At 61.7% G+C, this 22,591-nt stretch overlaps 1 protein-coding gene across 1 annotated transcript; it reads left to right on the plus strand.

Annotated features, from left to right (window-relative positions):
- Positions 1-2,022: 2,022 nt before the first annotated feature.
- Positions 2,023-22,336, plus strand: CCDC92B (coiled-coil domain containing 92B). The gene is made up of 4 exons (XM_068154885.1): positions 2,023-2,114; positions 7,619-7,772; positions 12,087-12,134; positions 15,870-22,336. Exons 1-4 carry the CDS (start codon positions 2,070-2,072, stop codon positions 16,538-16,540), a joined length of 918 nt encoding a protein of 305 aa, XP_068010986.1. The 5' UTR covers positions 2,023-2,069; the 3' UTR covers positions 16,541-22,336.
- Positions 22,337-22,591: the final 255 nt, after the last annotated feature.

Below are 22,591 nucleotides of genomic sequence, written 5' to 3' on the forward strand. Positions count from 1 at the left end.
CGCTGTGGTTGGATGTCTCCCAACTGGTGTACAACTTTGCCTGGCAGCCTGCAGAGCTGGGTCACCACCCGGGCTGGGCTGGCAGCAGGAACCCCTCAGCTCCTCCCGAGGCTGCAGTGGCATTTTTGGCTACTTACGTTGATCAAGGACCCACCTCAGAGCCCTCAGAGAAGTGGCTCCTGGCTCTCAGTGCCAGGGGGCAGCAGGGAGGAACAGCTGCAGCGCCAGGACGTGGTGGTTGCTGGAGGCATCACCGAAGGGGCCATGGGTTCATGTCCCAGCCAGAAAGGCTGAGAGGAGCTCTCCCAGCAAAAAGCTGCCAGTGAAACCAGGAAGGCTGAGCACCAGCAGGCCAGGAGGTGGGCAGTGCTCTGTGTGTGTGGTGGCTGAACCCCAGGCGCCAGGCAGTGGTTGCAGAGGCTTCACCCAGCGCCATGCTGGGTGCAGGGGATGTGCTGTGCTCTGCTGCTTTGCCCACACACTGGGTCCTGCAGCCATGACCTCATTTACAGCAGCAGCTCTGGCCCTGAGTGCCTGACCTTGGTCGTTTGCAGGCCTCCCTTTTATTCAGTGGAAAATCAATGCCAGTTGTACAAACCTGGTGAAACATGATGCACCCAGCAGCCTCCGTTCCCTCCTCCCCCTCCCTCCCTCTGCAATTCACTGCCACCCAAGTCAGCTTAGGGGTTGGGGGAGGCCCAGAGAGACACTAAACCAGCCCCCCCCCTACACCCCAAACTTAGTACACTGCACAAGAAAGGGACAAATGACACATTGGTGAGCATTGATCCGACGGTTACAACAGTTCCAACCCCCCTGCCCGGGGCAGGGACAGCTTCCACTAGCCCAGGTTGCTCCATCCTGGTCCTGAGCACCTCCAGAGATGGGGCATTCACAGCCTCCCCTGGGCAACCTGTTTCAGTGCCTCACCACCCTCACTGTACATAATTTCTTCCTAATCTCCAGTTTAAATCCTCCCTCTTCCAGCTTAAAGCCAGGCAGAGCAGCAGCAGCAGCAGCAGCACTGGCAGCTCGGTGCCCTGAGCACCAGCACAGGAAGGCTGCGCTGCCTGCAGCAGGTTTGGGTTGAGGGAAAGGCAATCAGCAGACTGTCAGCTGACGGCGAGGACGCTACCACTTCCCTGCGCCATGGAACAAGCCATGAGCCCCAGGTTCCCACCGGGAAGGAGGCACAGCGAGGTCAGCCAGCCCGGGGAGCCGGCCCAGCCGCTACAGACAAAGCAAAAGGGCAGGGAGTAGTCGGTGCCCAGCCCGGCAAACCCCACCACACCTCCGAGCCCCGGCCTTTCCCTGCCACCCCTCTGCTCACCAAGGACGGGGTGTAGGGGGGTGGTGTCTCTTTTTTGACTCTTTCCTCCCCGGAGCAGGCATCGCCCCCGCCCCCCTTTCACTCGCATCCCCCCAGCACTGAAACCCCCACCGGGACTGAGCGCGGCTTATTGCCCAGCAAGTCCCGAGCTCCCCGGGCCCGCTGCTCGGGGACCCCAGGTCCAGGGTCTGGGCTACGGCTGCTCCGCCAGGCCGGCTTCAGCACCGCGGACAGCGGCGGGGCGGCGGCCGAGGTCGGGGGCACCGGGGCCGGGAAACGGAGCCCGGGCACAGGGGGCCCGGGGAGCCGAGAGCAGGCCGCACCGGGGACTTGGGGACCGGTGATCCGACATGGCTGTGGGGGTCCCCGGGGTGAGGAGTCCCGGTCCCACCGAGGGTCCCTGGGAGCCGAATCCTGGCCGCGGAGCCCCGTCCTCGGTAAGGAGTCCCCAGGGAGCGGAGCCGCATCCTGAACGCCGCTCCCGCCAGGGGCCGCGGAGCCCCAGCCCGGCTGCGGGGGAGGTGCTCCCAGCGCGGGGGTCTGCGCCCCGCTCCCCGCCCGCCGCCCGCGCCCGCCCCGGCGGAGCTCCCCAGTTCCGGTCACGTTGCCGCCTGTTTACGGCGCGGCGGGCGGCGGGTGGCGGGGCCGGGCCGGGCGAGGCGGGGCCGCCGCAGGCAGCGCGGGCAGCGCGGGAGCCCGGCGCGGCCCCGGCCCCGGCCCCGGCCCCGCCGTCCGCTCCATGACGCCCAGCGGGCGCCCCGCGGGGCTCCGCCGCTCCCCCCAGGTAAGGGACCGGGGCTCGGCGGGGCCGGGCGCGGGGGGATGGCGGCGGCGGGTGCGGAGCGCGGCCCCGGGGCGGCGGCGGAGCTAGCAGCGGAGATGCGGGAGCTGGAGCGGGGCGCGGGGCCGGGCTACGCAGCCAGCGGGGACCGGCCCGGGGAAGGGGCTGCGGCTCGGGGGGAACCGGTCCTCCGGGAGCTGCCCACTCGTGCTCTTTGGAAGTTGCTTCATTCCGCGTACGGCTCGGTTCTCCCCCCGTGTCTCGGTTCTTCTCTCCTGGCTCGGTTCTTCTCTCCTGGCCCATTTCTCCTCCCATGTCTCGGTTCTCTTCTCCTGGCTTGGTTCTTCCATCATGGCTCAGTTCCCCTCTCCTGGCTCGGTTCTCCTCCCGTGGCTTGGTTCACCTCCTGCTGCAGGGAGCAGCTCCAGGTCCGGCAAGGCTCTGCCGGTGTGCACTGGCAGCTGCCGAGTTCAGCGCCAGCGGAAGGACCCAGCTGGGGACCAGACAACGTTGCTGCAAAATTCCCAAAGTGCAGGGTGGCGCCACGAGGATCACCCACTTAGGGGCAGGGTTGATTCAGAGTGCTGGTGGTGGGCCAAGTGCTGCTCCCGACGGAGAGCTGGGTCCGTGGTTAATTCCCCGGGAGCCAGCAGGGGAGAGCGTGGCCTTGCTTCCAGCATCTGCAGCCACACGATGGGCTCTGGCCGCTAGGCAGCCGGCTGCGTGCAGGGAATTGTGGCAAAACTCAATCATTTATGATCAGGTCTGCATCGATTTGCCTTTAAATAGATGCTGGTGGATGGTGAGCACAGACAGGGCTCCAGGTGTCATTCTGCCCCTGCTGGGATCAGAGGACATTTCCCAGTGACTTTCCCCAGGCTGGGATTTCACCTCTGGTTTCTATTCCTGGCACCGCCGCTCCCTCTGTGACCTTCTGCGAGTTTCTCAGCTTCCTGCTGCCTTCCTTTTCTCCCTCCTGCCGAAAGGCAGAGCTGCTGCCTGGCGTGGCTGCAAAGTTTGTGTTGATGCTTGAGCTCATAGCCAGGGAGCAGTATGGATGCCTGGTGTGTCAGTGCTTGTTCCTGCGTGCGTCCCAGTCTGATGGGGAGGGCGCTGCTGGCACCCACAGCAGGATGAAGTATCGACCTGCTCCTGCAAACCTCCTCTGTGCCCTCTGACTCCCAGATAATTTGCCATTTGGGGGGGGGGGGAAATGATTCTGTTGGCGTTCCAGGGTTTGTGCTGGGCCGTGTGTGCCTGCACTGCCTTCCCAGGGCATCGCTGGGAGATGAGGGCTTCCCTGGGGGCAGAGTTCTGGGATGCTGCTTGGTGTTCGGTGACAGACTCCAGCAGAGGTCTGGAAGCTGATTCTCAAACAGTCTGTGCAAAGGACATCAAACTCTTCGTGGACTTGGGGCTAAGTCACTCCTTATAGCTATTTCAGGAGGCTGCTCCAGTCCTGCTGCTTTGTGGAACAAGAGTTCTGATCAATTAAGATGAGATTGTGACTCTTCCTGAGGGCTTGGAGAGCCTCTGCCAAGGGCCTGGGAGGTCCCAGCACAGCAGGGAAGCTTCCCCTGCAGGGAGCAGCACTCTGTGGCCCATTCTGGAGCTGAGCTTTCACAGCTCCTCCGAGTAAATTTGGGAACTGAGGTATTTAAAGTGCATTTTTAAATGTAAAGATCTGCTCCCAAGGGCCCTGCTGAGGGGCCCACCACTCCAGAGAGGGGCCTGGGACTCCTGTGTCCTGTGTCCTGTGTCCTGTGTGGATTGCCAGCAAGGGAAGCTTGTTCCTGGAAAGCTCTTAGTGCTGGAGCAAAGTCCCTTTGATGTCCCCTCCAGAACCTGAGGCAGCATTCAGACACAGCTCTGCTGGGAGCAAGGATCAGCTTAGGACAAAGAGGTCACCTCTGAACAGGGGCAGAGCCAACTGTTCAGCTGACCACTGCCTCCTCCCTGGCTCTGTGTCTCTGTACCTAGAGCTGTCAGGAGCACAAGGGCACAGAGCATCCTTCCAGCTCCAGAGGACTGTCACTTGCCCTTGGCTTTCATTATGCTTTCTGGAGTTGCAGCCTCACACAGAACTCCTCAGAGGAGGAGGTCACTGTGAAGGCTGCCACCACTGGTTGCTTGGGCAGGTTGGAACTAGTCTGGAAAAGAAAAGCAACAGCTGCAGCAACAAGGCAGGGATCAGAGCAGGGTCACTTCCAGTCTCATCCTTTTGGGAGCTGTGCTCATGAGGCCAGGGTGAGGGGAGCTGCTGTTCCTCAGCATCCCTGAGAGGCATCCCCTGCCACTGTGCTTTGGCTGTTGTGTCTTTGGCCCAGGCTGAGGGCCCCCACCTTGCTTCACCACATAGAGATGTGGCCATCAGCACCTGCTGGGTGCCTTGAAGCCCTCAACATGGGGAGCTTTGGCATTACTAGCTGGGAGATGTGGTAGCCCTGTGAAGCATCATTAAGTCAGGCAGCAGCAGCAGCTAATCCCTATCAGCTCCCAACTGCTCCCAGGCAACTGTGCTGCATGAGAGGCCCAGAGGCACACCCCAAGCTGAGGGCTCAGAATGCTGCTGTGAGCCCTACCTGCCTCCAGAAGCAGAGGGGGGAAGATTCCAGCAGTTGAGAGCCTTGGGGCTATGGGTGAACACAGCCTTGGTGAGGCAAGAGAGCAACCCCTGCCTTGGTGATGCTAGAGATGCTCCAAGAGCTTCAGGCAGCTGCTGCTGAAGCCTCAGCACCAACCTGCAGCTTTGGTAACAGCTCCTGGCTCTTGCATCATTGCCTGGGACACCAAACACCTTCCTCCTTCACCCCTGGGGTGGTGAAGCAGCATCAGGCTCAGGTCACAGCCTGTGTTCCCCTGGCTCCTGCAAGAGGCACAGGAGCCCCAGGAGCCATCTCCCCATCAGTGCTCTCAGGCAGCAGTGTGACTGTCACCAGCAACATCCCTGTTGTCACCTCTGTGCAGGCAGCTCCTGCCCCTGCCTGCCTCATCATGCTCAGTGCTGACAGGAGCTTCATGTGCGGCTAAGCTGAGCTGCTCTCCCTGCTCTGCCCCAGACACCTCACCTCTGGCACTCCTGCCCCCAGCTGAGAGCTGTTTCTCGAGGGGCAGGGTGGAAGTCACATTGGCCAGGCAAAGCTGGCCCAGACCCACCAGGGATTTCCCCCAGTGAGCTTGGAACCAGGCACAGGTACATTAGGCAGGGATTTTATCATCCAAATCAGAGCCAACACACAGACCTCGGTGCCAGGATTCTCCTTTGGCTTCCCTCTGCAGCTTGATGTTTATCAACCATTTGTTTTTAAAGGGAAAACCTTTCCATTGGTAAAAACAAAGAAAGGGGGGGAGGGGGGAGGGGAGGGAATCTCCTCCTCCCAGGGAGGAGGGAAAGTTGAGTGGAAAATTTGCAGCCATTCCTTCTAGAGACATTTCAACTAGGCAGAACAAAGTGCTTGAAAATAGCTCCACATGTCCCCCGGGCTCCCTCCAACCTACTTTCTGATGGTTCCTGAGATGAGCTCCCACCAAGCACCCAGCACACTGCAGCTGGGGCTGGCAGAGGGTCTGTGCCATGCTGTGATTGATGCCCCCAGCCCGCTGGCAGGTGCCAGGCACGTCCATGGCTGTTGTGCTGGCACAAGTCAGTCGATGCCGTTGCGCCGTTAGCCGATGCCCGTCGCTGCCAGCTCTGGTGGTGCACAGGGTGAGTGCCAGGGCTGTGTCTGTTAGGGCCACCAGGATGAGCAGAGGGCTGGAGCACCTCTGCTGTGAGGACAGGCTGAGGCAGTTGGGGTTGTTTAGGCTGGAGAAGAGAAGGCTCTGAGGAGACCTCATTGTGGCCTTCCAGGATCTGCAGGGGGCTACAGGAAAGCTGGGGAGGGACTTTTGAGGGTGTCAGGGAGGGATAGGACTGGGGGGGATGGAGCAGAGCTAGAAGTGGGGAGATTGAGATTGGATGTGAGGAAGAAGTTGTTGCCCAGGAGGGTGGTGAGAGCCTGGCACAGGTTGCCCAGGGAGGTGGTGGAAGCCTCCTGCCTGGAGGTGTTTGCAGCCAGGCTGGAGGTGGCTGTGAGCAACCTGCTGTGGTGTGAGGTGTCCCTGCCCATGGCAGGGGGGTTGGAGCTGGATGAGCCTTGAGGTCACTTCCAGCCCTGACAGTTCTATGAGTCTGTGATTCTATGAACTAGGATGTCATCAGCAAGTGTTGGGGGACTTACAGGACTTGAAAGCCATCAGCTCTCCACCCAGAAGAAGAGGAATGATGAGGAACTTAAGTCTGGAGCTGGACTTCTTTTCTTTCACCCCCTTGGTTCCATTTTGAAATGCACAGCACTGAGGGTCCCTGGGGTCCTGGCAGTGCCAGTGGTGCCCTCACCCAGACCCATCAGTTCTGGAGGCTCACCTTACTCCCCCCCTCCATTAAGCAGCAGGAGCAGGCAGAGCTGGCTTGGAGGACTTCACGGACCTGGAGAGGCCTTGGCAAGCCCCAGGCTCTGGGCTCGGGGCGCTGCCAAGATCTCTTGCTGTGGAGCGGAGCTTAACTGGGCTGTGATTTGATTTTGGTTGCAGGACTCCTCTCAGGACGCCTGCACTGCCAGCTGGGTGTGCCAGCACTGCAGCCAGGCACTCACTGCCCCTGAACTTCTGCAGGCAGAAACCTGGACTCAGGGGGTGATGGGGGAGGGATCAGGAGCAGCTTCCCAGGGCCAGGATGGTGCCTGCTGGCCCTCTGGCACCGCCTGGGTTTGCCGCAGCTTCCTGTGCTCCTGGGCTGAGCGTGGGGAGGAAGGACACAATCCACACCCACCCAAGATGGTGTTTCCCGGGACTAGGAGTTCCTTCAGCGGTTTGTTCTTGTCTGCCTGGTGCAGCAGCGCAGGTAGGCAGCTCGCTGGAGCCATTAATGAAGGCGTGGTGCCGGCGCAGCGCTGCCAGCAGCTCTGCTCTGCCAGGAGGGTGCCAGGGACAGCGTTCCTGCTTCTGGAGGGCAGCACGACTGTCCTGGGCACGTCATGCTGATCAGGTCAGACAGAGCATATTGCATTTTCCGTGTGTCAGATCTCTCACTGCAGTCACTGCTTCGCCCTGCTGGGATTGTCGAGCCAGAGCCAAGCTCCCCTCCGGTGCAGCTCCCAGCCAGGGCCCGCGGGGAGCAGTCCTGTCTCAGATGCCATCCTGCTCGGTGACAAAACACTTCCCAGGGCCAAATTCAAACCAGAACTGAGGCTGGGGTCCGTGCAGCAGCAGCAGCAGCTTCTGTTCAGAAAGCTCCTGAGCCTCCCAGCCCCAGAGCAGGCAGGATGGGAGCTGGCCCTGCCAAGCGTGGCATGGCCTGGGGACCATTCCTCGGGGATCTTCTGCACGGAGCTGCCTCCCCCCCAGCCACCTCCCTGCGGGAAGGGTAGATGGGAGCAGCTCTGCCCCTAGCCAGGGCTCCAGGGATGGGGCAGCCGAGCCCGGGGTGCTGCTGTGTGCCTGATCATTGCCTTCTCTGCTCCCCACAGGCCTGGACTGTGAATCTGGTTGCGATGGAGACGGTGTCCCTGGAGCACCAGATCCAGAGCGTGCAGCGCCACATCGCCTTCCTGAAGAAGGAGCAGATGGAGCTGCTCCATGACCTGCACCTGGAGATCCTCCGCCTGCAGAAGCACTGCTCAGGTGAGCCCCGGGCTGGCCACGGCGTGGGGCAGCTGTGTGCCCATGGAGCACGGTGGGCAGCAGAACTGCTGCTGGCACCCAAGGGATGGTCTCCTGGGGGAGCATTTGGCAGGAGGTGGAGATGGTGAGCGGTGAGACACAGGGGATCCTGCTCGGTGTGGGACCAGGGGATCCCCAGCTCCTTCAGCCTCTGACTTGCACCCCTGGCCCAGCTGCCACCAGCACCTCCCTGGACCAGATTTGGTGTGGATGCAGCACCCTGAGATTGCTGCTCTGTGAGTGGGTGCCAGCAGCTTCCTGCAGCTGCAACTCCAAAGAACCAGGGGGGGTTGACTCTGGACTTCAGCTCTCCAGGGGGGCGATAGGACAGGAGGCTGTGGGCAGCTCCTCAGCTCAGGCCTTGAGCTCACACCATGCCCAGGGCACAAGGATCGCTGCAGCAGCTCAGTGCTCTGCCTGGCTGCGTGCTCCTGCCCCTGGCAGTGGTTTGGCTGCAGCAGACACTGCCCCAAGGGATTCATTCACTGGTGTGGGGGAAGGGAAAAGCCCAGCCTCAGCCAGCAAGGTGCTCCTGCCTTTTCCTCCAGGGGTCTGTGCCCACAGAGGGGTTTGGTTATGAAAATGGAAGAGTCGTTCATCATTGCTGCCAGGTGCCAGCAGGCTCGGGGAAGGAGGAGGGCTGAACACCATTGGCAGTGGGGATGTATCAGACCATGCCAAGGCCGCGTTAGAGAGGAGGAGATGTGATTTTCTTGCTTAGGTTCTGTTGCTCTTTATTCTCTTGCACGCAGAGAGGTGAAATCTGTTCCTGTGCTGTGCTGAACGAGCACTGATGCCAGCAGCATCAGCACATCTGTTCCCCTGTCCCAGGCTGCTCCCTGCTCCGGAGGGAGGGACCCTGCCAGGCATCCCCAGCAGCCCCTTGCAGAGGCTGCAGCCTCCCAGCCTTGCCCAAGATGAGAGGCTGTCAGCAGGAGCCTCAAGAAGAGGGCAAATGCTGCCCGGGGTCACAGCAGCCCCTGCAGCCCCCGCTGGGGGTCTGCCCATTTCCAGCCCCCGGGAAGCACAGACACAGGCCTGGCATGGGGCCTGGGGACCTGCCCGTGGGGTGCACAGAGCCAGCCCCCACCACACAGCAGTGTCACCCTGCCCTCCAGCCAGCCAGCCTCACAAGAGCCACAGCTCCCCAGGCTCCTGCCTGCCGCCGAAGCTCATTCCAGCTCGTGCCGCTGCTCTCATCAATAATTCAGGCACAGCTAATTGCTCCTCGTCTGCAGCCTCCCTGGTTCCCGGGAAACAAAGGCATGGCTGCATCAGGAACACTGCTTGGCTTCCCCCAGCCTTTCCCAGCTTTTGCTGCTCTGTTTCATTGTTCCTATGGCTCCATCCGTGGCCTCTCCAGGTAGCTGGGACAGCGGAGTCCTGGTGCCTGAGTCAGACTGGGGGGGTTGGGGGCCCCAGGGGCAGAAGGGAGCCTGCTGCCCGGTTGGTTATCACTGACCTCCTTCCCAGCGCTGTCTGCCTGGACAAGTCACATCCTCTTCTGGGAGCTGTGGGGTCCTGCAGTGCCTCCTGCTAGGAGTGGTGGGGACCAAGCCCTGGTTCGTTTCAGGGTGGATTTGCTGGTGGTTTGGATGCAGGAGGTGGATGCTGGTGGTTGGGGCAGGAGGAGTTGGTGACCCAGCACATACCCTGCTGCAGCCCCACAGGGCTGTGCTGGCTGGCCTTAGACTTTTGCCCCATCCCCTCAGTCCCCTGAGGTGTCACCCTCCTGCAATTCTGTTGCTCAGCTGACACCCTGAGAGGCTCCATCCAGGTGCCAGACTCTCGCTGAGAGAGGGGCAGCTGAGCTGGCCATGTGCCATGGAACCCCGGGGGTGGCACACAGCAAGCCTGAGGCTTTGGATCCAGCCTGGATCCAGCAGCAGAGCAGCTGGGTTCAGAAAGGACCTTATTCAAGTAAGCAGATCCCCAGATGTGCTGCCCCTGGACACAGGGCAATTCCCAGTGTTCTGGGAGACTCCAACACCAAGGAGCAAGTAATCAGGAAGGTTTCAAGAGTTGAAGTCAGGATGGAGCCTCCATGTGCTGAGCTCCTGCGAGCCCCTGACCCCTGGCAGCCTTGTGCCCCGTGCCACAGCCTGGCAGGGAAGGTAAGCAGCTGCTGTGGGCCTGTGCCACAGCCCTGACTGCAGGGCAGGGCAGAGCTGGCCCCAGCACAGCCCAGAGCCCAGTGTCCCGAGCTGGAGGCTTCCCAGGAAGGTGGCAGAGCCCAGAGCCCCGTGCTGTGATTCATTTCTTGGAAGCAGCCTGGCGTTACAGAGCAGGGCTGGCTTCCCTCCCACTCCTGTTTCATCTGCAAGGTACAAGCACGGCAGAAATAGCGATGGGTTCCTGACTCCTCTCCTTCTCCTTTTCCTGGAAGATGAGCTCAGGCCCTGTGGCCATGCTCAGCCTGCTCAGCTGCGCCAGCAGGGCGTGCAGGGAAGGCTGGGGGGGAGCAGAGCCGGGCGGGGGGATCCCTGCAGTGGGGCAGGGGGTCACGGAGCCCGCAGGTGGGCTGTGCCAATGGCCCCCTCTGCACCCTGCAACCTCGGGGCACCAGGAGGCTCCTCCCAGGCAGCTAAGGGGGAAATGCAGCATGGAGAGAAGCTGTGCCTTCGATAAACCCAGTTCTAGTTTGTCCAGAGGCACCTGGCCCCTCCAAGGGGCACACAGCCACCAGCAGGAGGGTCACACAGCTGGGGGACTGCTGCAGGGCTGACACATGTGCCCCAGCCCCTGGCAGGGGACACAGACCAGCCTGGCACAGCCCCTGGCAGGGGACACAGACCAGCCTGGCACGGCCCCTGGCAGGGGACACAGACCAGCCTGGCACAGCCTCTGGCAGGGGACACAGACCAGCCTGGCACCACCCCTGGCAGGGGACACAGACCAGCCTGGCACAGCCCCTGGCAGGGGACACAGACCACTATGTCTCAGTCCATGACTGGATCCATCCCACCGCGCTGGGACTACCTGAGAGCCCTGTGGGTGCTCTGCCCTGGATTCACCCCTCAGGATTCATGGGGTTGGAAGTGGGGCAGGTGCCCACCGGCCCCCGTGGCTCCAGCAGAGGTGCTGGGAGCCCAGGCTGTGCACCATCCCCGCTCAGCAGGGCAGAATCAGCTTCACCCTTCATTTGCGACACATCTGAGGCTCCAAAGCTATTACTCTGGCTTGAGCAACGTAACGCAGCAGCCATCGATCTGCAGGGGGGCAGCCAGGGTGCTGAAAGCTTTCCAGAAGCTGCATTACCTCCCCGGTAACTTCTGCCTCTCACTGCAGGCTTGTTTCCCCAGGCAGCCGGGGCAGAGCAGCCCGAGCCCAGCGCTCTGTTGCAGAAGGATGGGGTGGTGAGGATTAGAGGCAACATGAAAGCAGATTAAAAGAAAAATGTAGGGCAAAGATTAACCATTTGAACTCATTTTCGGGGCGAGGGGGGCTGGGGGGGGTATGGAAGCTCCAGAGCAACTAAACGGTTCTCCCAGCGCTCTCGTCCTGCTCTGAGCTTTGGTGGGCTGTGATGATGAATTCGGGAGAGGCTGCCTGCAGAAGGGAACTCTGGAAAGTCCCTGGGCTCCCTCCCTGGCTGCCCTCGGCGAGCTGGTTTCGTAGCCAGGGGCTCGGCAGGGCGCAGGGAGCAGCAGGCAGCAGCAGGCAGCAGCAGGCAGCGTGTTGGAGCCGAGCGGGCAGGCAGGGGCTCGGTGCCAGGCTGAGAGTGGATTCTGAAGGCGCAGGGTGCCCCCGGAGCAGGGCAGGACCCTCCCGCGGGCACAGGGTGCCGAGGCTGCTCTGCTCATGCCAGGCAGAGACGGGAGCAGCCTGGGAGCAGCCTGGGAGCAGCAAATGATGAACTAGGTCGGGTGGCAGCTCACACTTTGGTCTATTTTCAGCCCCTGGCTCTGCTCTTTCTCCTGCTTTGAAGCCCCAGGAGCGGTCCAGCAGGGCTCTTAGGAAAGCAAAGGCAGCGCTGGAGAAACAGCCCCGCGGGGCAGGACCCGCGGGCGCCACCGTGGCCACGCCACGGGGGGCAAGTGCCACGGCAGATGCCAGGTCCCAGGGCTGCTCGACAAGGTCTAAAGTGCTGGAATCATCTGGTTTGGGCTCAGCCTGGGGCCGCTGCTCCCAGCTGGCCACGCTCACCCCCTGGGCTGGGCAGGGACCACACCACAGCCGCGGTGGTGGTCGCTGCCCTGGCACCGGGGGAGTCGGGGAGCACGCAGGAGGGATGGGGGGCTGCTCCCTCTCAGTCCTCTGCCGTTTCTCTTCCAGAGCTCACCCATGACCTGGAAATAAAGGAGCTGGAAGCCCGCCAGCAAGGTAAGAGCACAGGTTTGTGCAGAGATAAGATAAGGGGGGAGTGTGTTTGGGTGCAGGGGGCACCCGAAGAGCCTGGAGCTGGAGGGGGCCCTATCAAGACACCCAAGGAGGGGACGTGGACCTTGTCTGCAGGGCAGGGCTGGGCTGGGAAGCCGGTGAGCACATTCACAGCCCGTTGGCAGCCTCTCAAATGCCTGGGCCGCCACCCTGGAGGGTTTTGCACATGAAAGCCAGCACCTCTGCGTCGGCTTTGCTCCTGGTCCTACACAGCCCCACCGATACCCAGCGGGGGGGTCAGCTCACAGACCCCCAGGTGGAGACTCAAAGCCTGCAAACCCTTCATCCCCAGGGAAAAGCCGGCAAGGACACGACCTGCCCTGCCCCCAGCTCCCTGCCATCCAGACACCGCTCAGAAGCCTGCCAGCACTCCTGGGTCACTGAGCAGGCAGCTCTGCCCACAGGCTCATCCTTCACGTTCCAAAACAAGGGCCAGAAATGTCTTGGGGCACGGAAAGCATCTGCGGGGTCCAGGCACCGCCGCCGGCCTGCGACCGGCAGCAGAGTGCTGCCCAAAAGGCATTCACAGTGCACCGTCCCCAGGGGCCACCTGTCCCTAGGGGCCACCTGTCCCTGTGTCCTGCAGCCCCGGGGCTGGGACAGACAGCCCTGCCCAGCTGGAGAGCCCAGCACAGGCAGGAAGGACTGGGGGTAACTGGAATTCCCCACCCCCCCGAGGCTGCCACAGGCAGGACACCTCCTGCCAGACCAGCATGGCACAGGGCTCTGGCATCTCAGCGATGCACCCTGCAGCCTGATGGCCAAGGGCAGGGTTTCAACTGAAAGCCAAGGCACACAGGACCCTGATTTCAGCCTCTCCTCCAGCAAGGAGTGCCCAGCCAGGCAGGATTGTGCCTGGCAGTGTGCTGAGCTGTGCCCTCCTGCACACGGGCACACCAGTGGAGCAGAGACACCTCAGACACCACGTCCTGCTGCCCCCCTCCCTCCTGAGCATCCCTGTGCCTCAGCCCCTTGTCTGAAGGCAGATCCCAGCGCCTCTCACTCCCACCTGCACCCCTGACCCCTGCAGCAGGCTCTGGCCAGCCTGGCGCCCGCAGGCTGTGTTGGGCAACCCTCTGAGAGGTGGACTCTGGCCAGTGGGGCCCACAGGTAGGAGCTGGGCTCTCCCTCGAGGGTTTCCCTGGCTCATCCACCCTTCCTGTTGCCTTTCCTGGATCCCACAGCCAGCCATGGCCTCACTCTGTCCACAGCCCGGCGGGGAGTGGGTGCACACCGGTGTCCCCAGGGCCTCCCTCCTTGCCTCCATCCCTGGGTGCCACACACTGAGGCCACCCTTGCCATGATGCCACCACACAGCTCCAGGTGACTCACCCCTGTCCCAAACACCACCCAGGGGAGGCATAAGCAGGCAGTGGTGCCTGCCAGACATGCTCTGTGAGCAGCCCAGCCCTTCTTCATCCTCTATCCCAGAGATGAAGCTGAAACTCATCCCTGGTGCTGCCTGGGCACAGTCCCTAGCACTGAGCCTGCTCTTCATCCTCAGAGCAGGGGCTGGCAGTGCCATGGGGGCAGTGCCTGGTGGGCATGGGGCTGCCCTCACCAGGGCCATTAGCAGTCTCCTCCCTTGGCAGCACCCTTGCTCAGTGCCACGGCAAGCTTCAGAGGGATTTGGCGCTCTCAGCCCCTGGGCTGACCCTAGGAGGGGACAAGCCCCTCTCAGCCCACCCCCTGCTCCCACCTCACCTCCCTCCTGCTGCTGAGCTTGAGGCTGCTGCCTTGCTGCTTTTGGGAGCACCTGGCACCCAGCTTGTGGGTGCCAGCAGCGTGACACAGACCATCCTGTGCAGCCAGTCCCACCCACGGGGCTCTGCCTCTGCACAGCTTGCACAGAGCAGCACCACTTTGGCCACGCTTATGGGGCAACCACCTCATTGAAGCTGCCATCAAATGATTGCTCTGCAAATGCCACTCAGGGAATAATTGCAGCTGGCAGCTGCCTCCCCGAGGTCTCCTCCTAAAGCGTTTTCCTCAGCAGGAGGAGCTGGGGCTCGGGCAGCTGCAAACCTCATCGTAAAAAGCAGGATTAGTGCAGACAATGGGAGCAGGCCTGGGCAGGCTGGGGGAGCCTGTGGCTGCCAGCCTTGGCAGGGAGCATCTGCTCCCCTCCCTGTGCCCCACCAGGGGCTGGCCGCAGGAGCTCGCTGCCAGGGGCAGCAGTCTGGCTGCAGGCAGTGGGGGATGCACCAGGGCAGTCTGCCCCCCTGTGTGCCCATGCCAGGCTCGTGGCACAGCTGCACAGCTCAGCCCCTTTGCTGCAGTGGTGTCAATCCCCCGTGCCAGCGGCTCCAGCTGCCGCCTCGCACCCACGGGTGGGATGTGTCCCTTTCCCCAGCAGCCCCATCCCCCAGACACCATGAAATGAATCAGTGTGGCTGCAGTGCTCCCCCTCCATCCCTCACCTCCTCCTGCCTGCCTGCATCTTTAGCAGAATGGATTGGGAATGCCAAATTTTGTCAGCTGAACCGCTCTACAGGTGTGTGCCCAGTGCCACCATGGCAGGTGGGGAGGGAGGAAGGAAGGAAGGAAGGAAGGAAGGAAGGAAGGAAGGAAGGAAGGAAGGAAGGAAGGAAGGAAGGAAGGAAGGAAGGAAGGAAGGAAGGAAGGAAGGAAGGAAGGAAGGAAGGAAGGAAGGAAGGAAGGAAGGAAGGAAGGAAGGCAGGCAGGCTGGCTGGCTGTCAGGTGTTATCCTCTGCAGGCTGAAGGAGCCCACACAGGCTGGCCGTAGGGTGTGCAGGAGCAGTGCACAGGGCCCATGCCATCCTTTTTTGGGTGCCTGTGTTGTGACTCAGAAGGGCAGGGGCAGGGAGGGCATCCATCAGCTGCTGAGGTGTGGGAAGGGCAGGGAGGGCATCCATCAGCTGTCGAGGTGTGGGAAGGGAAGGTGATGTGAGCCGTGAGGAGCCCTGATGCAGCTCCTCTGTTTTAACAAGTCCAGTCCGCGCCCCGGCGCTGGCAGGAGCAGAGCGCTGAGCAGGACAGAAAGCAGAGGTCCTGGGTGTGAGCACACAGCAGCCAGGGAGGGCTGGGGCCTGCCCAGCCTGCTCCCCCGAGCCCACTCCTCCCTCCCTGCCCAGCACAGCCTGGCCCCGGCTCCTCCATAAGCCTGGATTAGCATCTCCATCGTCTCCAATCAGGCTGTGGGGTCTCGGGGCTGGGGGTCAACAGCCCCTCCTGGGCTGATGATTTCCCTGCTGTTTCCTTCTCTCTCCAGCCCGTGTGCTCCCCTGTGCTCTCCGCACAGACTCCAAGTCACTGTTAGGTGAAACCCGAGTTAGCTGGGAAGTGCTAAGCTGCAGCGTGAGGCTGCAGCGAGGCAGAGGCGGCAGCTTCCATGGCAACGGCGTCCTGCACCAGCGCTGCCTTTGCTTCCAGCCCCTGCGCCGGGCTGTTACACATCACACCCTGCCACAGCACCACAGCTCGGGCTGCCGAGGGACCCTCTCCCTGCCTCAGCTCCCAGAAAGCACTCGAGCAGCCTCAGTGGCACAGCTGGGACGTGCTGGCACCAGGGAATGGCCAGCAGCTATGTCCATGTGCCCTGACAGCCCTGCTGCGAGCACGCAGGTACCTGCTGGGAGCTGAGGCCCTGGCGCTGGGCTGAACCCACCACCACCACCGCGGCTTCCTCTGAGCCCTCTCTGTGCCTCGTTCCCGCAGATGTCCTGGACAGGGAGCTGGAGGAGAAGTGCCGGGCGATGGAGGCGCAGCTGCAGGAGAAGGAGAAGGACAACCTGGAGCTGCGCAAGGAGCTGCAGCACAAGGAGACGCTGGTGGCCGCGCTGCGCTCCAGCCTGCGCAGCAAGGAGCGCCGGTTCCTGGAGGAGCTGAAGCGGCGGAGCCACCGCGTCACCATCCTCGACACCGAGCTGCAGAAGCAGACGGAGGCTGCCGCTTACCTCTCCCTGCAGCTGCACGCCACGGCCCAGCGGCTCCCGGGCCCCCGGCCGGCCGGGCGGCCGCCCCCCGAGCAGCCTCCCCCGGGACCCCCAGCCGAGGGCAGACCCCGGCGCCGCGGCCACCGGGCGCACCCCCGGCGCCCACCCGGGGACGTTGGTGCCCGGCCCAGGGACCCCGTGCAGGAGGAGCACGACGCCATGCCCGACCCGGCTCTCTTCCTCTACACGGCGCGGCCGCATGCCCCGCAGCGTCCCCCGCCGGAGCCCCCCGCCCAGGCCCGTGGCACCGCCGGTGCCAGCGCAGCCCCCCGAGTGCAGAGGGCCCCACGGCAGCCCACGCAGGAGCCGGTGGCCAGGGCCAGGTCGGCCAAGGGCGAGCCCGGCAAAAGGCAGGGGTCTGGTGCCCACGGTGCCCCCCGGGCCCGGGAGTAGGTGGCTGGCATGGCCTGACTGGCTGGGATGGCCTGAGCCCAGCAGCACTGGAGTGAGCGCTGGCCAAGGCTGCTTTGCCCTCTCCTCTCGGAGGGGAAGGGGCAGTGGAAGGAGGATGTTCTGCTCAAACCTCCTGACCTGGGAGGATCCTCCCTGCCCGAGGGGCTGAGCCAGGGGTGCCATGGGGCAGACAGGCAACCCAGCACAGGGGCTGTGGAGGGTAAACGTCCAGGCACCTGTCCAGAGCTTCCAGGGGAAGAAAGAAAGGAAGGAAGAGAAAGAAAGAAAGGAAGATGGCATTTCTGGGATGAGAAGATCTGCTGCTGCTGCTGCTCCTGCTCCTCAGGGCGGATGCTGGGTGTCTTTGCCCTGGCCAGGGATGCCAGGAGGTGGGTGTGCAGCAGCAAGCAGCAGGCTGTGTGGCACATGGCTTGGCACAGCAAGGTGAGCTCAGCTGGGCCTCCAGCCCTGGGCATCACCCAAACAGGAGCTGGGCTGGAAAGGACCCCAGACATCAGCAGAAAGATCCTCTGGGATGCAGGCAGCTGAATGGCAGCTGGTGCTGTGGATGCAGGAGGGATTCCCACTGGAAGGGGATGGTGCAGCCATGCCAGCCAGGGCTCAGGCTCTTGCTCCCCTGCTGCTTCCAGCTCGGGTTCTTCCTGTGTTACATTTACACCCAGCACTTGGACAAGGTGGATGGACATGAACCATGAATGCCAGCCACGCCGGGCACCCCCTGTGGCTCCTTGCCTGCTGCAGCCTTGCTTCCTGTGCTGCTGGACTCGTGCCCAGGCCTTGTCTGGCACCAGCATCTTGGTTCTTGGTCATGTCCACAGCCAGGGCCTGACCAGACCTCCAGTCCTCCCCTGCTGCATCCTGGCACCACAGCCACACAGCTCGCAGCCTTCGCCCCCCCAGGGCAGCCTTGCCTGATGCCCAGACCCAGCCACCAGCTTCAGACATCCATGCCCTGGGTGTTGTGAGGCAGCAGAAAGGGGCAGAGGAGGGTTCTGGTGGCTGGGCAGGGCAAAGGCCTTGCTGCTCAGGTACAGGTGGGACCTGTGTGACCCTGAGTGGCACCGAGGGGCAGGTCTCAGCCTGGCAGTTTGGCTGCCAGCCCTGGCTGGCCTGGCAGGATGGGATGGCAATGCCCAGCTGGGGTGGGTGGCAGCTTCCAGTGCTGTGCCACTGCAGCTGGCACAGGTGGGAGGATGCCAGGGGCCGGCATCAAGCCCTGTTTCATTCCCTCTCAGTTTGCAGCCCCTCCAAAACCTCCCTGCTGGCAGGCTGGCCGGGCAGGGGCTGCCTGAGCCCCCGCTGCGTGCCCGTGCAGGCAGAGGTGTCTATTTTTGTAGCTCAGTATTTATAGCCTCCATTCAACTGCTTGGATGAGACTCTCAGCAGCAGTCCCCAGGCCAGCTCTGGGGGCAACCCAAACCCCCATGTGTAGCACTTGCACTAGCAGGGCAGAAAATTAGCAGCTTTTGTCCCTTTCCTTTGGCTGTGATGTGAATAGTCAGGCTTCAGCAGGCAAGACCCCTGCTGCTCCCCCCAGGGAGGTTTGGGACCCCCACCCCCACCCTCTCTCCCCTGCTGCTGCCATGGTCTCTGAAGCACACCTGGGAAGGAAGCCAGCAAAGCTGTGCCTGGGTCCTGCCTGCCCAGGGCCCAGGGAGTGGTCTCCCTGCCTGGAGCCCAGCAGAAGTGGGCAGCTCCTGGGGGCGAAGGCAAAGCTCTAGCAGGACACTTTTGCAGCCCCTGATGTATCCTCAGGCCACTGCCTCAGGAGCACAGAACCCAGCAGAGACCCTCCCCAGCTGTCACCCTCTGTGGAAGCTGCAGAGCCCTGGCAGGTGGGGGGCAGGGGCAGCACAGCACTTGCAACCCCCAGCTGGGGCATGAGCACCTGGGTGTGGGGGCACAAGGGAGAAAAGCCCCAAGCCTGGGTCAGGGCAAGGCTGTGGGATCCTTCCCTCCTCTTGGTTCTGCATGGCACAAGCAGCACCTGGGGGTGCAGCTCCTTGGCCACCTGCTCCCCGGGGGTGTCACACAAGCCAGGTGACACTTGGCCTCTGGAAGTGGCTTTTCTCTCAGGTTCAGAGAGGGGCTGCTGAGGATTTGTCTCTGCTCTCTTGACGTGGAAGAGGGCAATGTCTGGCTGTCCCTTGAGCTGTGGTGTGCACAGCTGCCTTCCCCTCTCCTTCCCAGACAATCCCAAGAGATGAGTCTGTGGCATTTTTATGATCAAATCCTGGGTAAGATCCTGGTGTTCACGACTGACCTGAGCACTGGAAAGGGGAGGGGGAGGGATGAGCCTTCTTCTGTGTAAATACCTGCCTAGCAATCATCATTTTTAGTGCCTAGTACGTAAATGAAGCAACCCTGTTGATCTGCAGGATCCTTCCCTCTCCACCACTAATTAGCAGCTTGCTCAAGGAGCTGATCTCATTTCCAGTGCCCCCATGGCTTCTCCCAGTGCTCTGCAGTGCTGGCAGCCAGCTGGGCAGGCCCTGAGCCCCCCTGGCAGAGCTGCCTGCAGCGGGGGGCTCGCTTCCTAGCAGGGCGGAGGGGGAGCATCCCTGCATCCCTCTTCTCACCAATGCTTGGAAATGAGTTGTGGGGCTGAGCCCTGCCCTTCCCCTGGGGGAAGGATCAGGCCCCCCCATGCTGTACCTGCTTCAGTCACTGCTGCTTTTTGGAGGGGGAGGGGGGGGAAGCTCTAGAGATATTATATATACACTTATATATATATATATATACACAGAGACATGCACTTGTTTTGAAGGGAAAACACTGTATGATTGTAATAGAGCTGAGGTTGAGATAAATTATTTTAATCTTTGTATTTATATAAAATGATCAAAGGGATCAAAATGATCCAAAAAGGGGAAAAAAACAAAAAGAGGGAAGACAACCATGAAAGAGCTGAGAGCATTCCTGCTGCTGCTGCGAGCCCCAGGGAGCCCCAGGGAGCAGTGGGAGCCTGGCCAGCGCTTGCCCACCTCTCCCTGGGCTGGGAGGGGGCTCTCACAGCCCTCCCCTGGGCTCAGCCCTCGGCCTGTGAGGTGCAGCAGGGAGCTGGCAGTGCCACCAGAGTCCAAAGGGCACACAGGGCCTCAAGCTGTGCTGGGTGCCCGAGAGGCAGAGAGCGAGGTGGGCACCTGCCAACAGCTCTGAGCCTCGTGTGGAGCAAGCAAGGTGGCAGCTGGACTGGTGGAGCTGGGAGCCTGCAGTGGGTGCAATGCAATAACTGCTCGGCTGTGCCACCCCCTCTGTGAGCCACGACCTGCTGGGGGCTTGCTGCCTACAGAGCAGCAGCCGGGCACCGCTCCCCTGCACCCCCTTCCTGCTGCAGCTCTGGGGGGGCTCGTGGACTTGATGTCTTTGGTTTGCTAACTCTCTTCTTCTTCTTCTTCTTATGATGATGATGATGTTTGGGTTTGGTTTGGTTTGGTTTTGTTCCTAATGCTGTCTGAGAAAGCAACCTCTCACGTTGTGCAACCTCACAGCAGGCACAGGTGGGGAGGAGACGTGCCCACTGCCCACCCTGCGCTGTGCCCATGCCAGCCCTGGGCAGAGCAGTCAGGGGATTGTTCCTCCTGCCCCCCCCTCCATGAATTAAAAAGCCATATTTGCTGAATGTGTTTGCTGGGGATACCCTAGGTGCTCCCTGCTGCCAGGGTGCCGTTGCAAAAGCTGCCCCCAGAACACCCCAGGGGGCTGCACAGCCTCCCCCCAGCACTGCACAGAGGCCTGTCCCTGGCACAGCCCAATCCTGCTGTCCTGGGCAGCTTTCCCCAAGCCAGAAAGAGCTTCTTCACAGGCAGAGAGCTTGCCCATTGGGATGGGCTGCCCAGGAAGGTGGTGGGGTCAGTGTCCCTGGAGGTGTTTAAGAAGAGCCTGGATGGGGCTCTTAGTGCCATGGTTTAGTTGATTAGGTAGGGTTGGGTGGTTGGTTGGACTGCAAGATCTTGGAGGTCTCTTCCAACCTGGTTGATTCTGTGTGACCCCAAGGCTTTCTGCAAAGCCCCTCAGTGCAGGGGAGGCTGGGTGCAGAGCCCAGCTCTGGGTGCTGCATAGGGGCAGCCACCGTGGAGGGGCCAAGGGGTGGTCTCTCCTGGGTGACCAGGAAAGCCAGCAGTGACACAGCAAGAAACATCTGCCTGAAGTGGCTGGAGAGCTGGAGCCAGCCATGGCCAGGGGTTGCTGTGCTCTGCACAGTGCATCTCCAGGCATGAGTTAGAACAGAATCATAGAACAGAATTAACCAGGTTGGAAAAGACCTTCGAGTCCAACCTCTCCCCCAGCACCATCTGATCAACTCAACCATGGCACCAAGGGCCTCACCCAGGCTCCTCCTAAACACCTCCAGGGATGGTGACTCCACCACCTCCCTGGGCAGCACATCCCAATGGCCAATCTCTGTGAAGAATTTCTCCCTAGCATCCAGCCCAAACCTCCCCTTGCTGCCCAGAAGCAGCTCCCAGGAGGCAGAGGGAAGACAGCACTGCGGCGCTGCTCTGCCCGCCGGGAAGGTCAATCAGCAGCCTGCCGATGGGCTTCCATCTCGGGGACCCAGGTGGACCTCACAAGGTCTTCATGTGCAGCCTTGCCACGAGGCTCCTGCTGGCCTGGTGAAGCTGCCACATCCTGCCCTTCTCCGGGAGCACCAGCCCTGGCATTCCCAGCTTCCTGACAAGCCAGTCTGGCTGTAGTGACGCCAGGGCCGCCTCGCTGCACGTCTGTTCTTGTCACCCTCTTGCACTCTCGGCGCCTGGCTGCCAGGTCCTGCAGGGAACACGATAGGAGGGGAGAGAGAATTCCCTCCCTCCCTCCCTCCCTCCCTGCTGTCCGTGGGTTGCCTCACGCTGCAGATAAGATCAGCACTGCCAGCGTGCCAGGCTGGTGAGCAAGGCAGCCCTGGGATCAATGGGCACAGCCGCCGAGGATCCTGGCATGCAGCATGGCCTGCGAGAGCGCAGCCATGAGGGTGCCCTGTCCCCTCGCTGGGCACGGCTGCCCTGCCTCCCCTGGCTGCACCCAACAGCAGCCCATGTGGCGCCCGGTCCTCCACAGGCTGTGGTGATGCCTCCAGCCTCTTTCATACTGAGTTCACTGATCCTGTGGCTTCCAAAAGAGGTCCCTGCCCCTGTCACTGAGAATGAAAGCTCTCAGGCCATGGGAACCCCTCAGATCTTTGTATGGCTGAACAAAGAGGCCCTTTCCCCCCCAGCAGACCCACAGCCCCTCAGCCCTGCAGGGGTGGGCACCATCTGTGTTAGCTTGGGCGTTCCAAGGTGACACAGAAGGTTGCTGTCATCCCAGAGCTTGCCAAGGTTGTGAGAGGCCTCCTTAGGTGGGGACAACACCTCTGCCTGGCCAGAGCCATGCTTGGAGCCCTGAGGAGCACTCTGGCAGGGGGACAGGGAGGGAAGCAGCCCTTGGGTGCAGCTCCCCTGGTCCCAGAGCAGCTGCAGCTCTCTCAGAGCAGAAACCTTCTCCTTGGCTGAGTTTGTGAAGCTCAGCTGAGAACAACAGAAGCCTGTGCCTCGTGCTGGGGAGAGCCACTGTGGTGGGACAGATGCCAAAGGTGTGATCCTGCTCTGCTCTATCTGAATGTTCATCTTACTCCGTGTCACCATCCCGGCCGGGCCCATGGTAGCATCCACTTTGCTTTCCAACCAAGTGCTTTCCCAACCCTGTCCGTACCCAGAGACTAGAGTATGGAGCTGTACTTTTAGGAGTTGTTGTAATATTGCCTTTCTTTCTTAATAAAGGAGATTGAAATCTGCACAGGGTTGTCCTGTCCTGCCCCAGCACCTCCAAACCGCACACCACAAAGATCTCTGACTCCTGCCTCACCACCCAGAGCTGCTCCACAACTCTGGGCAGAGCTTACAGCATCCTGTAAAGAACTGATCTCCTTTTAAAGGAGGCTACAGGGAAGACAGGGAGGAACTTCACCAGGGAGTGTGGTGATGGGGCAAGGAGTAGTGGTTTCAAACTGTGCCAGGGGAAGTTTAGGCTTGAGGTGAGGAGAAAGTTCTT

This window comes from Melanerpes formicivorus, unplaced genomic scaffold (assembly GCF_026170545.1).
Source record: "Melanerpes formicivorus ecotype bairdi unplaced genomic scaffold, bMelFor1.0.p_v2 SCAF_29, whole genome shotgun sequence".
Lineage (NCBI taxonomy): Eukaryota > Metazoa > Chordata > Aves > Piciformes > Picidae > Melanerpes > Melanerpes formicivorus.